Below are 13096 nucleotides of genomic sequence, written 5' to 3' on the forward strand. Positions count from 1 at the left end.
TTATAATAAATATTGTGTTTGACAAGTTTTTTTGTGCTGCCAAATATCTCATATAGATTCCAGTTTTGATATTTTAATTGATATTTATAAATTACATTAATTGAATTATCACATTGCATGTTTAACTATCTCTGTTGTGATGAATTAAACTAGCACCTCACTGTTAAAAGCTCGTTTTAATTTCAAGCATGTTTAAGTATTTATGGACATGAACAAAAACAGGAAATATATAAATTGAGATTTATTTAATTAATATAACAAATAAGGGGGAAAGAGTCATTGAAAGGCACATTCTTCTGGAAGCTCCTGATCCTGACGACACCAGCTGAGGAGACCAGCTGCAGACACCAGAGGACCTAGAACCAAGAGAGCAGCTGTTATTAGTAAATAAATAAATCAGGGCAGTTTTAGTGAGCTGAACACATTACAGAATAATTTTCTCATGGGGTATTTTCATAACTTTATGCAGCAGACTAACTTGAGCCCAGGACTCCTGGAAAGCTGCTATCCAGCACGTTTCAGTGGATTTCCTGCTTTAACAGGTTAGATTAGCTGTTAAGCAGCTCAGCTATTTGTTGCTGATTAAAACCAGGTGTGCTGAAGCAGATAAACCTCTAAAACATGCTGAATACTACCTCTCCAGGGCCGTGGAGACAAACCCTGCAGCTAATCTGATGCTATGGCTAATGGCTACTTACATTCAGAGGTGGTTCTGTTGGGTCAGTTCTGGGAGTTACAGGCAACACACAAGCTCACAACAATAAGGCTCAGGTCCGCTTGTCTCCTCCAAATAGACTTGGTCCCTTTCTTCTCGAGTGTCTGGGTAAGGAGGGGGAGAAACGTCATCCATTTCTAATAACTGCATAGAGTGAAGGGAGCTAGCATCATCTAGTTAGCCGTCGTCTTCGTCACTGCCGCGGCTCCGCCCTCTCGGTCCTCCAGGCAACGCCTACTAATGTTGCATTTTTTAAAATTGATACGGGGGTGGAGAAGGACTCTGAGGCTTAATTTACCCGCTCTTTAAGCGAGCTGCTATTGGAAGGGTGATCTCAGCATCAGCCAATCATGAAGAGCTTAAATGTACGCCCACCACGTGGGCACCCCTTGTGGGTTATATAAGTGGAGCGACTCCACTGCTCGCCTCCGATGGCTCTTAGTCCTAACAGAACCAGTGTGGCCAAGTGGCTTAAGGGCTGCGACTAGACTCATAGAATCTGGGGTTACAATACTTAACCAACGTTCTATTTCATCTAGTCTTAGCCCTTAAGCGAGCTGCTATTGGAATAATGCGCAGCTGGATGGGTTTACGCCACACTGGTTAGCTCAACCAATGGACACACCCAACATGTCTCCTTTTAGTGGGGGTAGCTCAGCCTCAGCCCAGGGCTTAAAAGGCTGAGGCAGCCAGAGAGAAGAGTGGGGCCACCACTAAAAAATATCATCCACAAGAGGATGAAATTCATTCAAGCAGGGCTGATGAGGTGCCATAATGCGTTCACTCAGCCTGCTGAGGTCCAAGCGCTGAACGAGTGATGGATCCTGAAGACATACCTCGTAAATAATAATGAGTAAAGGAACAGGGTGAAGCCCATGAAGCAGCCTGACAAATGTCTTCCATCGACACACCACTGTGGGGCACCACAGAAGAGGAAATCCCTCTGGCTGAGTGAGCCCTGAGTGTCTCAGGAGGATCCAGCCCCAATGATGTGTAAGCGAGTGAAATGGCGTCACATAGCCAGAGTCAAAGGCGCTGGGCCAACAGCGCTTGCCCAAGGGAAGACTCCCTGTAGTGCACAAACATGATTTGTGAGCGGCGAATCCCTGAAGTGCGTGACACATATCGTGCGAGCGCGCGCACCAGGCAGAGAAGATGGGAAGCCGCCTTCTCCTCAGAATTATGGGGAGGAGGAAAAAGTCCAGCCAATGAAATTGACCTGGATTTGAAGGAAGTATTAATGTTTTTTGGGCACAAAGGCTGGGTTGGGGCAGAAAACAGCAGATCCGCCATCTGCCCGGATCCTGAGGCATGCGGGAGCCACTGAGAGGGTGGTTTGGTCCCTCACTCTCGTGACTGATGCCAGTGCCAGCAGCAAGGCAGTTGTAAGTGACAGGAACTTGAGTGAGACCTGGTCCAAGGGCTCAAATGGGGCTTCAGATAAGCCACGCAGAACCACCACTAGGTCCCACTGGGGAATTAGCGGACGGGACACAGGTCTGTTCCTTCTGACACCTTTTAGAACACGTTTTGTGAGGGTATGATTGAAAACAGACCTGTCACCAAAACCCTGGTGACAGGATGAGATAGCTGCAGCATATGTCTTAACAGTGCTGAATGTGAGGCCCCTGTCCGTCCGTATCTGCAGAAACGATAGGACATCCGCCAGCTGGCAGGAGAGCGCTTGAACATTCCGCTCTGTGCACCAGTTCTGGAAAGCTGCCCATTTAGCAGCGTAAGATGCAACGGTAGAGGGCGCCCGCGCACTCTGAATCGTGGTGACCACATCATGCGGCAGCCCAGAAACCCCTAATCGAAACCGCTCAGCGGCCAGACTCACAGCCGTTGGCTTATTTCCGGAGGATGTCTGATTATCCCATCCGCCTGGGGAGGGGCGTCCTCCCTTCGCGGGAGTCTCCACTGGGAGCCGGACAGTAGCGCTTGCTGGTCCGGAAGCCATGACGCGGACAGGCGTCTGGGAGCCACCAGAATTACCGAGAGCTGTTCTGACCGAACTCGGTCCAGGAGACGGGGAATCAAAGGGACTGGTGGAAACGCATAAAGGAGCGTTCGAAGCCCGGGCTGGTGTGAGAAGGCGTCCGCTCCGAGCGAGGTTTGGTCCCGGAGACTCAGGGAAAACCACAGGTGACACTGAGCATTTTCGCGAGCCGTGAACAGATCCACACGGTTCCCCGAACCTTATCCAGATCTGTGATATCAGCGCGGGATGCAGACGCCAGTCGGAGTCGCGGGGACCCCCTCTCGACAGGATGTCTGCCGCTACATTCAGGATCCCCAGAATGTAGGTGGCACAGCAGGTGGACATGTGCCCAACACAGTAAATCTGTGGCTATGCGCAATAGAGGGGGGGATCGAACTCCCCCTTGGCGATTTATGTAGGCTGCCGCCACCTGGCTGTCTGTGTGAACTTCAACATGACGGCCATCGAGAAGGGCAGCGAAGTGTATGAACACATTCCTCACTGTCATAAGCTCCAACACATTTATGTGCTCGTGCGTGTGGGAGGGCCAGCGATCTGCCGCTGTATGGGACAAGCACGTGCCCTCCACCCCAGACAGTGACGCATCCGTAAACACAGATACGTGTGACGCAGGACGTCCGATGGGAATCCCGTGTGAGGGGATGCAGGGATTCCCCCAGTGAGCGAGGTCCCCGCCCACTGAGGGGGGAACCCTCAACATACGTCTCTTCTGACGTATCGGGTGTACCCGGAGGCAGATGAACCAACTTTGCAGGTGCCTCGAGCGCAACAACCCTAGTAGCACTGCCGAGTGGGCTGCAGCCATCATGCCCAGAAGTCTCATGACTAACAGGACTCTCACGATCTTGCGGGGTTGCACGCGGGAGATCACCGTGGTGAGATCTGCCGCTCTCACCGGCGACGAACGTGCTCTCATTAGAGAGGCGTTCAGCTCTACCCCGAGAAACATAATCGACTGGGATGACCCCAGGGTTGACAGATGCTCTGTTAACCTCCTGGTTTGCACTGACGCCCCGTCCTCGGACCGGGCGCATCGGAGCAGATCGTCCCGGTAAAATAAAACCCTCGTTTCCGCCGTGCGCAGTGGCTGCAGCGCGGTCTCCAGACATTTGGAGAAAGTGCGCTGGGCTAGCGAGTAGCCGAAAGGGAGGCATTCGTGCGCGCGTTCCGACAGCGGACGTGTGCTCGAGATCACGTGAGCAACGTCTGAGGATTGGTTTCGCGCCCTTACCGCCGTCGCTCGTACCAGAGAACTGGGAGCGACCCATGGAGGGCTGTGCTCGAAAGGGCGAGTGTGAAACAGCTGGAAGAGGCTGATCCGCACCGCAGAGCGTGGAGTCCATGAATGACGAGTGGGAGCCTGGCCCGTGCACGGGAACGTCAAAGTGCCAGCGGATGGAGCCGCGCAATGTGCGCGCTTTGCGCGTGGTCGCGACAGTGCCATGACATCCCGTCCCACCCAAAGTTGAGGGGGAAGCGGGATGAGTCTGGCCTGGCTTTAGGCTGGGGGTGGTGCGCAAATGGAGCGCACCCTTACAGCTAACCGTGTAACATGACCGAGTCCGACTGTGTGAACATGCAGATGTGCTGCAGTGCTTGGTGCGGGGAACATCATGTGTGAGGATTCGGCAGAAGGTTCTGCAGAGGACTGTAGTATTGTGCTCTCGATGTGACGTTTTTTTGGGTTTTATTTCAAAACCAAAATCATTCACAGAGTTAATATTGCAGCCATAAGCACACACATTCCCCCCAACGAGTCGTTTTCATGGTTGTTTTCGGCGAGGTTCCTGTGACTGCCAAGGCTGTGTCTGCTGGCTCGTTCGGAACCGTTGGCCGCCAACTCCCTGGTCCTGCCTCAGCGGGAGGCCGGCTCCGTGGGGCGGGCCGTGCAGCTGGGCGCATGGAGTTTCCGCGCCGTTCGTCCCATCCTCTGGGGGAACGGCCGGAGTGCGAGGCTGACCGAGAGTGGACCAGGTCTCGCACCGTGGCTGAAAGTTCAGCCGCTGAGCCCTCTAGATGACGCTCGTAAGATGGGGACCAAATAGAACGTCAGAGGTGATGGGGCCTTCCAGCATCTCTCTGTGCAGGTGTTCAGGAATGGAGGGCAGGGCCGTGAGCCACAAGGCCGCTGGATAAGGGTCTGCCAGGCAGCAATGCGAGCAGAACCGGTGAGTACAGCAGCGCACAGATTGAGGATGGCATCAGCAGTTTTAGTAATGATGGTTTTTGACTCGACAGGAGAGTCAAGCTCCTCCACCATTTTGGAAACGCTAAAGGCGAGAAGGCGATGTTATTTCAAGCAGCGCCGGTCTGGAAGGCGCACTGGTGTGCACGATCGGCGAGCCGCCTCAGCAGCTGGTCGTGCTTAGCGGGAACTGCTCGCGGTCCAGTGAGGTGGTTCTTGACGCCACACAGCGAGGCCAAGTCCGGCTCCAGTGGAGGAACGGATGGCAAGCCCTGGTCGGAGAAGCCCTCGACCTTGGTAATGGGCGCATATGTGGAAATTGGCACCTCGAGCCTGGCAGGCTCGGAGAAGGCGGCGGACCAGCAGCTCATGGCAGCGGGGAAGCGTGGCCAGACGGGGTCTGGACAGCGCGTCTGTGTCGCCCCGAAAATTCCCGCCAATTCATCTGCCTCAGGGGAGCCGGTTCTGGAACGGCTAGCCCCCTGCGGGTCGCAGCCGCGGAGATGATGGCGGGCAGCTCCTGGAGCAGCGCTCTAACTGCTGGCAGGGAGGAGCGAGAAGCCACTGGGGCAGAAGGACCCGCTGAGCGAGGCTCGTCGACCTCCGTGTTGTACAGGAGGGAATAATGGCTGTGGCAGCCAGCCTCGTCGTGCTCCTCACGAGGCTTGTCGACCTCCGTGTTGTACAGGAGGGAAAAAGGGCCTATGGCAGCCAGCCTCGTCGTGCTCCTCATGAGGCTCGTCGACCTCCGTGTTGTACAGGAGGGAAAAAGGGCTATGGCAGCCAGCCTCGTGGTCGACCTCCGTGTTGTACAGGAGGGAATAATGGCTGCGGCAGCCAGCCTCGTCGTACTCCTCGCGAGGCTCGTCAACCTCCGTGTTGTACAGGAGGGATGAAGGGCTATGGCAGCCAGCTTCGTCGTACTCCTCGCTGTCGATGACATCGTCCAGTCGGTAGGAGCCAGCCGGCTCCTGGCCGACGTTGAAGAACCGTAACTCCTTGTCCAGCGAGTACGTGCCAGCCACCGGAATTTCCTCGTCGGTGGAGGGGGTGAAGTACTCGACCCGGCGGACCTTTTCAGCCACAGGCAGAGCGGTACAAAACGGGCACGAGGCCTGGGGGTCAAGGCCAGGCCAGCGTGGTGAGCCCCGAGACAGACCTCACACTTGGCGTGCAGGTCGCCGCTGGAGATGGAGCCCGTCTGGCAGGCCGGGCAGGTCCTGGCGTCGCTGGACATGGTCGGTGAGTAGATTTTTCTTGTATAATTGCTCTTAAAGGAAGCTCTTAAGCTTGGCGTGAAGAGAAAACGGAGGCGAGCAGTGGAGTCGCTCCACTTATATAACCCACAAGGGGTGCCCACGTGGTGGGCGTACATTTAAGCTCTTCATGATGCTGAGATCACCCTTCCAATAGCAGCTCGCTTAAGGGCTAAGACTAGACGAAATAGAACGCCAAATTTTGCCCCCAGCCAATCAGGAACAAGTGTCTACAGTTGACCGTGGACGTTGCACCACGGCATCATTTCTTTATTTTAAACACGGCTTCATAGAAACTTGTTATAAAATGGTAAAGAATGTGTCAGATCAATAAACATTCATTGCAGAAGATTAATTAACATCGTCGCCTTTTATGCAAGATTACATTATTAGACAGTAAAAAAGTTTATTTTAAATTTAAAACCATTTGTTGATGACTTCCTTTTAATCTGCCACATCAAAACATCAGAACCATAAAAATGAAAAGAAGAAAAAAAACTGGTAGTAAAACAATTCCTATACATTTTTATTAAAATATAACATCTCTGTGATATTTGATGATGCAGAAAGCTTTATTCTGTAAAGAGTTTTTGGGGATTTACTTTTTAACTCGTGTTTACGCAAAGTCCCCCAAAAGTTTCACTGTAAAAATCACCAGAATGCAGCTCTTTAGTTTTTGAACATCTTAAGGAAGCATGCAGATGGCTTTAAAAACATCTTGGTGGAGGACAGAGGGACCTGCGGTGCCTCTCAGTGTGTCCCAGGGCAGCTGAGGCTACAGTGTAGCTCATCACCACCTAAGATCTGTAGCAGAAAGATAAAATGAAGTAGGTTTGTAAGAATTGGTTGTTTACCAGTAGATTAACATGAGTTGTGGATTAGGTGTGAAAATTTAACCTCACGGTTATTGTGACCAAAATTACCACGGTTTTCGGTATTATCGCTGTATTTTTTTTAAACGTGCTACATTTTCACACAATTAAATAAACCCTGTATGTCAGGAAATATTGTCCTCAGTTTGTGTCTAAATTTTGCCTAAAATGTGTTATTTTGAAATTATGTTGTTTATTTGTTTACATTTTTTCCCTTTAGTCTTTAAAATACCAATATTTGCCCATAACTTCTTATTTTTTGTCTGTTTGATGTCATAATTTAAAAATATTAGACCAGATGATACTCAGTACTCAAGTAGCCTTCAAATCAGATACTTTTTTTTACCCTTGAGTAATAAACCCTATATCAGGAAAATATTGTCCTCGGTTTGTGTCCTTCCTGTGAGCTTTGCAGATTTGGGAATATGTCATAAATTTATAACTATCCTCGGAGAGAGACCAACTCTTATCTGCCCCTGGGAGCCCCGTAATGCATAGCGTCATTTCAATATGGGGGTGTCCGTTTATATGCAGGTAGCGGCGCTGCGGCTGCTTTATATAGCGACTCGTTGCATTCTCCCTCAACCCAAGTCCTCGGATCACGTATTTTAGCTAAAACGCTAACGTTAGCTTGCCTTGCGTTGACTGTAGAGTTGTGGGTGATGGTCACGCAGATGTGTCGTGAGATTTGAAGCGTTGCTGCCTTTCACAGACACTTTTTCCTGCACGTGCGGCAAACAGGATAGCCGTCTTCTATCAACTGTCCCTCGGCATTCTTCAAATATCCAAAAAATGCCCGTACTTCCCACTTTGTCTTCTTTGAGGGATAATAAATGTCCTGAGCGCTGCCGTTTCCTCCTTTGGCCATTATTTCAGCTTTAGCTTCAAGAAAGTTTTGGCTGTAAACATCAAAGCACGCATGTGCCGCCGGCAACTTCAGCAGATATGTTGGCTGGTAAGGGTCACCGCGCCTACACCGCAGCCACGGTAACCCACCGAGATAATACATTTTTTAAAAACAAGACGGTTATTATTATTGTCAACTTTTTTACCGGGGTTTACCGCTACACCGGTTACCGTGACAACCCTATTTAAACTCCAGATGGTGGGGCAGTGCTTCAGCTCTGTTAATGGTGGAGTCCATAATTGAAGCTTAGATGAACCACCACTAAATGAACACCAAATAGTAGAGGTACTGAAAAAAATCGATTCAAGTCTGAATCGGGATTCTTATTTATAAAGATTCAGAATCGATTCCAAGAACTCAAATATTTGGCATGTTATAGGTTTGAAATGCACTTTTTGATCTTTGTTAGGAGAGTCAGTACTCCGTTTACTTTTGTGGTCCCATAAATTGAGATGATTTATGTTTGAATCTGCTGATAAGAGGCCACTTGAATGTAATTTTTTCCATACTCAGAAATTTGAGATATTCTATTTATTTTCTAAGCTGATAAATGAGTACTCGGGATTATTCATGTAACTTGTTTCTACACATACTTGAAAAGTATTTGATCGTATTACTTTCAAAGCTACTGTTAGGTAAACTACAGGTTTGTTATACTTTACAAGGTGAGCAAAAATAAATGTTGCCTTTTGGTCAAAAGATTGCTTCTGTTTACAGTTTTGGAATCACTTTATTTTACATTGTAAATTTGCATTTTTGGAGCATGACCAGTTTAAAGTGAAATAAAAATGTCCCATAGCTTTAACTAACTTGTACAACAAAGTAGTTCATCCTGGAGCTGACACTCTTTGTTAATACTGATTGTGATTCGATTCAGAATCGATTCTCGATCGGAAGAATCGGAATCAAATCAAATCGTGAGTTGCTCTAAGATTCACATCCCTACCAAATAGGTGTGTACAAGAAACAAAATAACCTCAACAAGAAAAGCGTTTTCTTCTAAAATCTCGGTTTAAATAGCAACAAATGCTTTCATAAAGCAGAACACGAAAAATCTCTGTTCCACTCTTGAGCAACAAGACATCAGCTGTGTCTCCCACTGCACCCGTTACCAGTTTATACTCCTGCGTCTGGCGGAGACACGCAAAGCCTCGATCTGTCGATGCAGGCAGATATTTGGAACCTTTTCACAATATTCTAACTGAAAGTTTGAGTGTGGAGTTTTCTGAAGCTGGAAGCTTGGGGGCTTCCACAAAAACAAACAATAATGAACAAGAGTCTGCTTCTAGACCTGCAGAAAGAGAAAGAAGAGAAAAACAAGGGACACAACAATACAACAGGAGCAAGCTATCGCTGCGTCAACTTGAAGAAATATACAATCAGCATTGTTTAACTGAACAATTACATGATAATAAATCATAGTGGCAACGACACCAGGCAACCAGGTTTAGGTGATCTGTCTGAAAATAAGGAAGATGGATATTTTACTCCTTCTTTTAAGGGACATAATATAGAAATAGCCTACGGCATATATTATTCAGTTTTTCCTCATTTGTGTTTTATTTCATAAACAATTTGAGTTTTCAGAGAAAATTCTAACAACTATTTAAACGTTTTACCGTAATCTTTTTGTAGCTGATGAATCCAAAAGCTGCGATGATGAGAAGAATCAGAAGCGACACCACGGCGGTCCTCCCCCGACCCGGAGACATTCCTTCTGTTCAGGACACAAAAATAAAACCTGCTAAACGTCTTTAAAAGCGCCAAGTAACAGATCGGTTACAAGCACTGGTTCTTACTCCAGTTGGTGTGGATTGCTGTTTTATCCAGGCTGAGGACGATTTTCTCCTCAGCACCAGAAAACTGGAACAAGCAGTCGTATCTGGGCCAGTCTTCATATCTGAGGGATGAAATGTCCAGATCAACGTGCAGCTGGAAGGTTTCATCATCGTTTGGGAGGATCTCTCCATGAATCTCACGAATGTGCTCTCCATCTTTTCTCCAGATCAGCTGGATGCTGGGGGGGTAGAACCCTGAAGCGTGACATCGGACCGGGGAGGAGGGCGACCTCTGGAGGAGGGAGACTGTGGGGGACACGTAAACAGAAACAATGACTAAATAGTCTTGGTTTTGAGCTGATTTTAGGACTCCTGCTCTGGTGATCTGACCTGTTTGTGGGGGCGTCGTTTTTCCTGATGCCAGAGTTCTGTTCAGCCACAGAGGACACAGCTGTGTGAGCATTTGGACGTGAAACTGCAAGTCCCGTAAGTCAGCGTCCCAATGATGTTTGATGACGTTTGCCTTTGGCGTCAGAGGCGTCCACGTCTTTGTCTCCAGATGAAACTCCATCAGGTCTTCTCCATCATAGCCGTACTTCAGAAATCCAGAAGGTTTTGTGTTTTCATCTGACTCGCAGCCAGCGACCCTCTGGAGAACGTGTGCAGCTGGAACAGCAACGTCAGAAACGAAAGTAAAGCTCCGCCAAACTCATCTAGTTGTTTAGATTCTGATGTTTGGTGGTAGGAACTAAAATTAAAGCATTTATCTTGGTTCACGAGAAGAAAAATGGACACATGATCTTCCAGGAATCTCAAATATCAGACGAACTGAAGTGGAAACAGGAAAATAAACGTTTAGATGAAACTAAAGGTTTTCTGTGCAGCACCAATCAGAAACATGCTTACTGTCATTTTGGCTGAAGAGCTGCTTTAATTCAGCCAACATGTGTTTGAAGAAAACCGGCATGTCAACAGAACAGAATCTGTTAAGCTGGGAAAAGTCGTCTTTATGATGATCAAATATCTCTTTCATCTGCTCGGTTGTTGCTCTGCTCCAGGTCTTGTTGCAGTGAGCCACCCGGATGGAGTCGACCTCTGCAGCAGCTTCAAACTCCGGGAGGCTTTTGAATCCAGACGATCCAGAGAAGAAAACTTTCACCGAGTGTTTCTCTGAGAGATGACAGTTAAAAGTTTAGGGAATAAACCGTTTATGGGTCATGAACTCTGTCTGTCTGAGCGACCGGAGTTTGATGAAACTGAGATTATCGTTAATTAGATATGCTAAAGGCTAGTTTAAGTAAACCTGCTGATCTGAAATGATCTTTACCAGATCATTTATTGGATTAACGGTTTAATGATATTTAGTGAAACGTTTAGTTAGTAGGTTAGAGAAGCTGACAGGGGTGTGATCTTACCTGCAGATGCAGGAAGGCAGAAGAAAAGCATCACAAACATCTTCATGTTTGGTACAAACCAAAATTATCTGAGCTGAGGTCGGGAGTTAATGCAGCGTTGTTGAAAATCAGAAATGCGTCCGAATGTGATTTAAGATGTGTTCAGTTTGGCGGTCTAAAGTCTGAAAGTAAATCTCATTAATTTCAGACTCAAAACTTTCATTTTCCTTTTGCAGAAACTTTATTATAAAGATTTCTGAGTCGGTTCCTTCTTGCTCCATTTGCAGGTTTTTATCTTTGCTTACCTGATAAAGTCCAAAGCTCGTCAGATTTCACCCGTCGTCCTGCTTCCATCACACACAGACCCGTTCTCAAGCTGCGCGACGTGAAAACAGTGAGGCGGAGCGCTCTCACGCGTCTAGATTTCAGATATTTTTAACATAAAACAATTGCATGGGTCACCTCTTTATTCAGGACTTAAACTTGTAATGATCCAAGATGTGGAAAATACATCAACAGTTTCAACATCATCATCAAACTTTATTCCGGGCCTTTAAGGTCCATAATGGGAAGAATAACACAGTGAACAGTAAAAATAGATAAATACTTAAAGATTAGAGGGGGCAGTTCCTGTGGAGTGGCAGACTGGGATGGTGATCCCCATCTTTAAGAAGGGTGACCTGAGGGTGTGTTCCAACTATAGGTGGATCACACTCCTCAGCCTCCCATGAAAGGTCTACTCTAAGGTACTGGAGAGGAGGGTCCGATCGATAGTTGAATCTCAGATTGAGGAGGAGCAATGTGGTTTTCGTCCTGGCCGTGGAGCTGTGGACCAGCTCTATACCCTTGCAAGGGTGATGGAGGGGGCATGGGAGTTTGCCCAATCAATCCATATGTGTTTTGTGGATTTGGAGAAGGCTTATGACCGTGTCCCCAGGGGCACCCTGTGGGGGATGCTCCAGGAGTATGGAGTGGGTGGCTTTCTGTTAAGGGCCATTCAGTCCCTTTACTAGAGGAGCGTGAGTTTGGTCCGCATAGCTGGTAGTAAGTCGGACCTGTTCCCGGTGAGGATTGGACTCCGCCAGGGCTGCCCTTTGTCACCGGTTCTGCTCATTACCTTTATGGACAGAATTTCTAGACGCAGCCGTGGTGTGGAGTGTGTCGAGTTTGGTGGCAGGAGAATCTCGTCTCTGCTTTTTGCGGATGATGTGGTCCTCCTAGCTTCATCCAGCTCTGACCTTCAGATCTTGCTGGGTAGGTTCGCGGCCGAGTGTGAAGCGGCTGGGATGAGGATCAGCATCTCCAAATCTGAGACCATGGTTCTCGACCGGAAAAGGGTGGCTTGCCAACTCCGGGTCGGGGGAGAGGTCTTACCTCAAGTGGAGGTGTTTAAGTATCTCGGGGTCTTGTTCATTAGTGAGGGTAGGAGGGATCGGGAGATCGACAGGTGGATTAGTTCAGCGTCTGCAGTGATGCGGACACTGAGCCGATCTGTCGTGGTGAAGAGGGAGCTGAGCCAGAAAGCCAGGCTCTCGATTTACCGGTCGATCTACGTCCCAATCCTCACCTATGGTCATGAGCTTTGGATAATGACCGAAAGAACGAGATCGCAGATACAAGCGGCCGAAATGAGTTTCCTCCGTAGGGTGGCCGGGCTCAGCCTTAGAGATAGGGTGAGGAGCTCGGACATTCGGGAGGGACTCGGAGTTGAACCGCTGCTCCTCTGGATCGAAAGGAGTCAGTTGAGGTGGTTTGGGCATCTGGTCAGGATGCCTCCTGGACGTCTCCCTGGTGAGGTGTTTCGGGCATGTCCTGCCGGCAGGAGGCCCCCGGGTCGACCCAGGACACGTTGGAGAGGTTACATCTCCAATCTGTTCCGGGAACGCCTTGGGGTCCTGCCGGAGTAGCTGGTGGAGGTGGCCGGGGAGAGGATGGTCTGGAGCTCCCTAGTTGGGATGCTGCCCCCAGACCCGGATAAGCGGAGGAA

At 48.7% G+C, this 13096-nt stretch overlaps 1 protein-coding gene across 1 annotated transcript; it reads right to left on the bottom strand.

Annotated features, from left to right (window-relative positions):
• Positions 1–233: 233 nt before the first annotated feature.
• Positions 234–10323, bottom strand: LOC129163410 (major histocompatibility complex class I-related gene protein-like). The gene is made up of 5 exons (XM_054740827.2): positions 10106–10323; positions 9737–10021; positions 9557–9654; positions 699–819; positions 234–356 (listed from the first exon to the last, which is right to left on the bottom strand). Exons 1-4 carry the CDS (start codon positions 10284–10286, stop codon positions 721–723), a joined length of 663 nt encoding a protein of 220 aa, XP_054596802.2. The 5' UTR covers positions 10287–10323; the 3' UTR covers positions 234–356; positions 699–720.
• Positions 10324–13096: the final 2773 nt, after the last annotated feature.

Source organism: Nothobranchius furzeri, chromosome 5 (assembly GCF_043380555.1).
Source record: "Nothobranchius furzeri strain GRZ-AD chromosome 5, NfurGRZ-RIMD1, whole genome shotgun sequence".
Classification (NCBI taxonomy): domain Eukaryota; kingdom Metazoa; phylum Chordata; class Actinopteri; order Cyprinodontiformes; family Nothobranchiidae; genus Nothobranchius; species Nothobranchius furzeri.

Excerpts from the sequence above, each read along its gene's own strand:
- LOC129163410 (XM_054740827.2), bottom strand. The coding sequence starts at position 10,286 with ATGGAGTTTCATCTGGAGACAAAGACGTGGACGCCTCTGACGCCAAAG. Across the intron at positions 10,022-10,105 it reads AACGACGCCCCCACAAACAG|TCTCCCTCCTCCAGAGGTCG; the intron begins GTCAGATCACCA and ends TGTCCCCCACAG. Across the intron at positions 9,655-9,736 it reads AGCAATCCACACCAACTGGA|AAGGAATGTCTCCGGGTCGG; the intron begins GTAAGAACCAGT and ends TGTCCTGAACAG.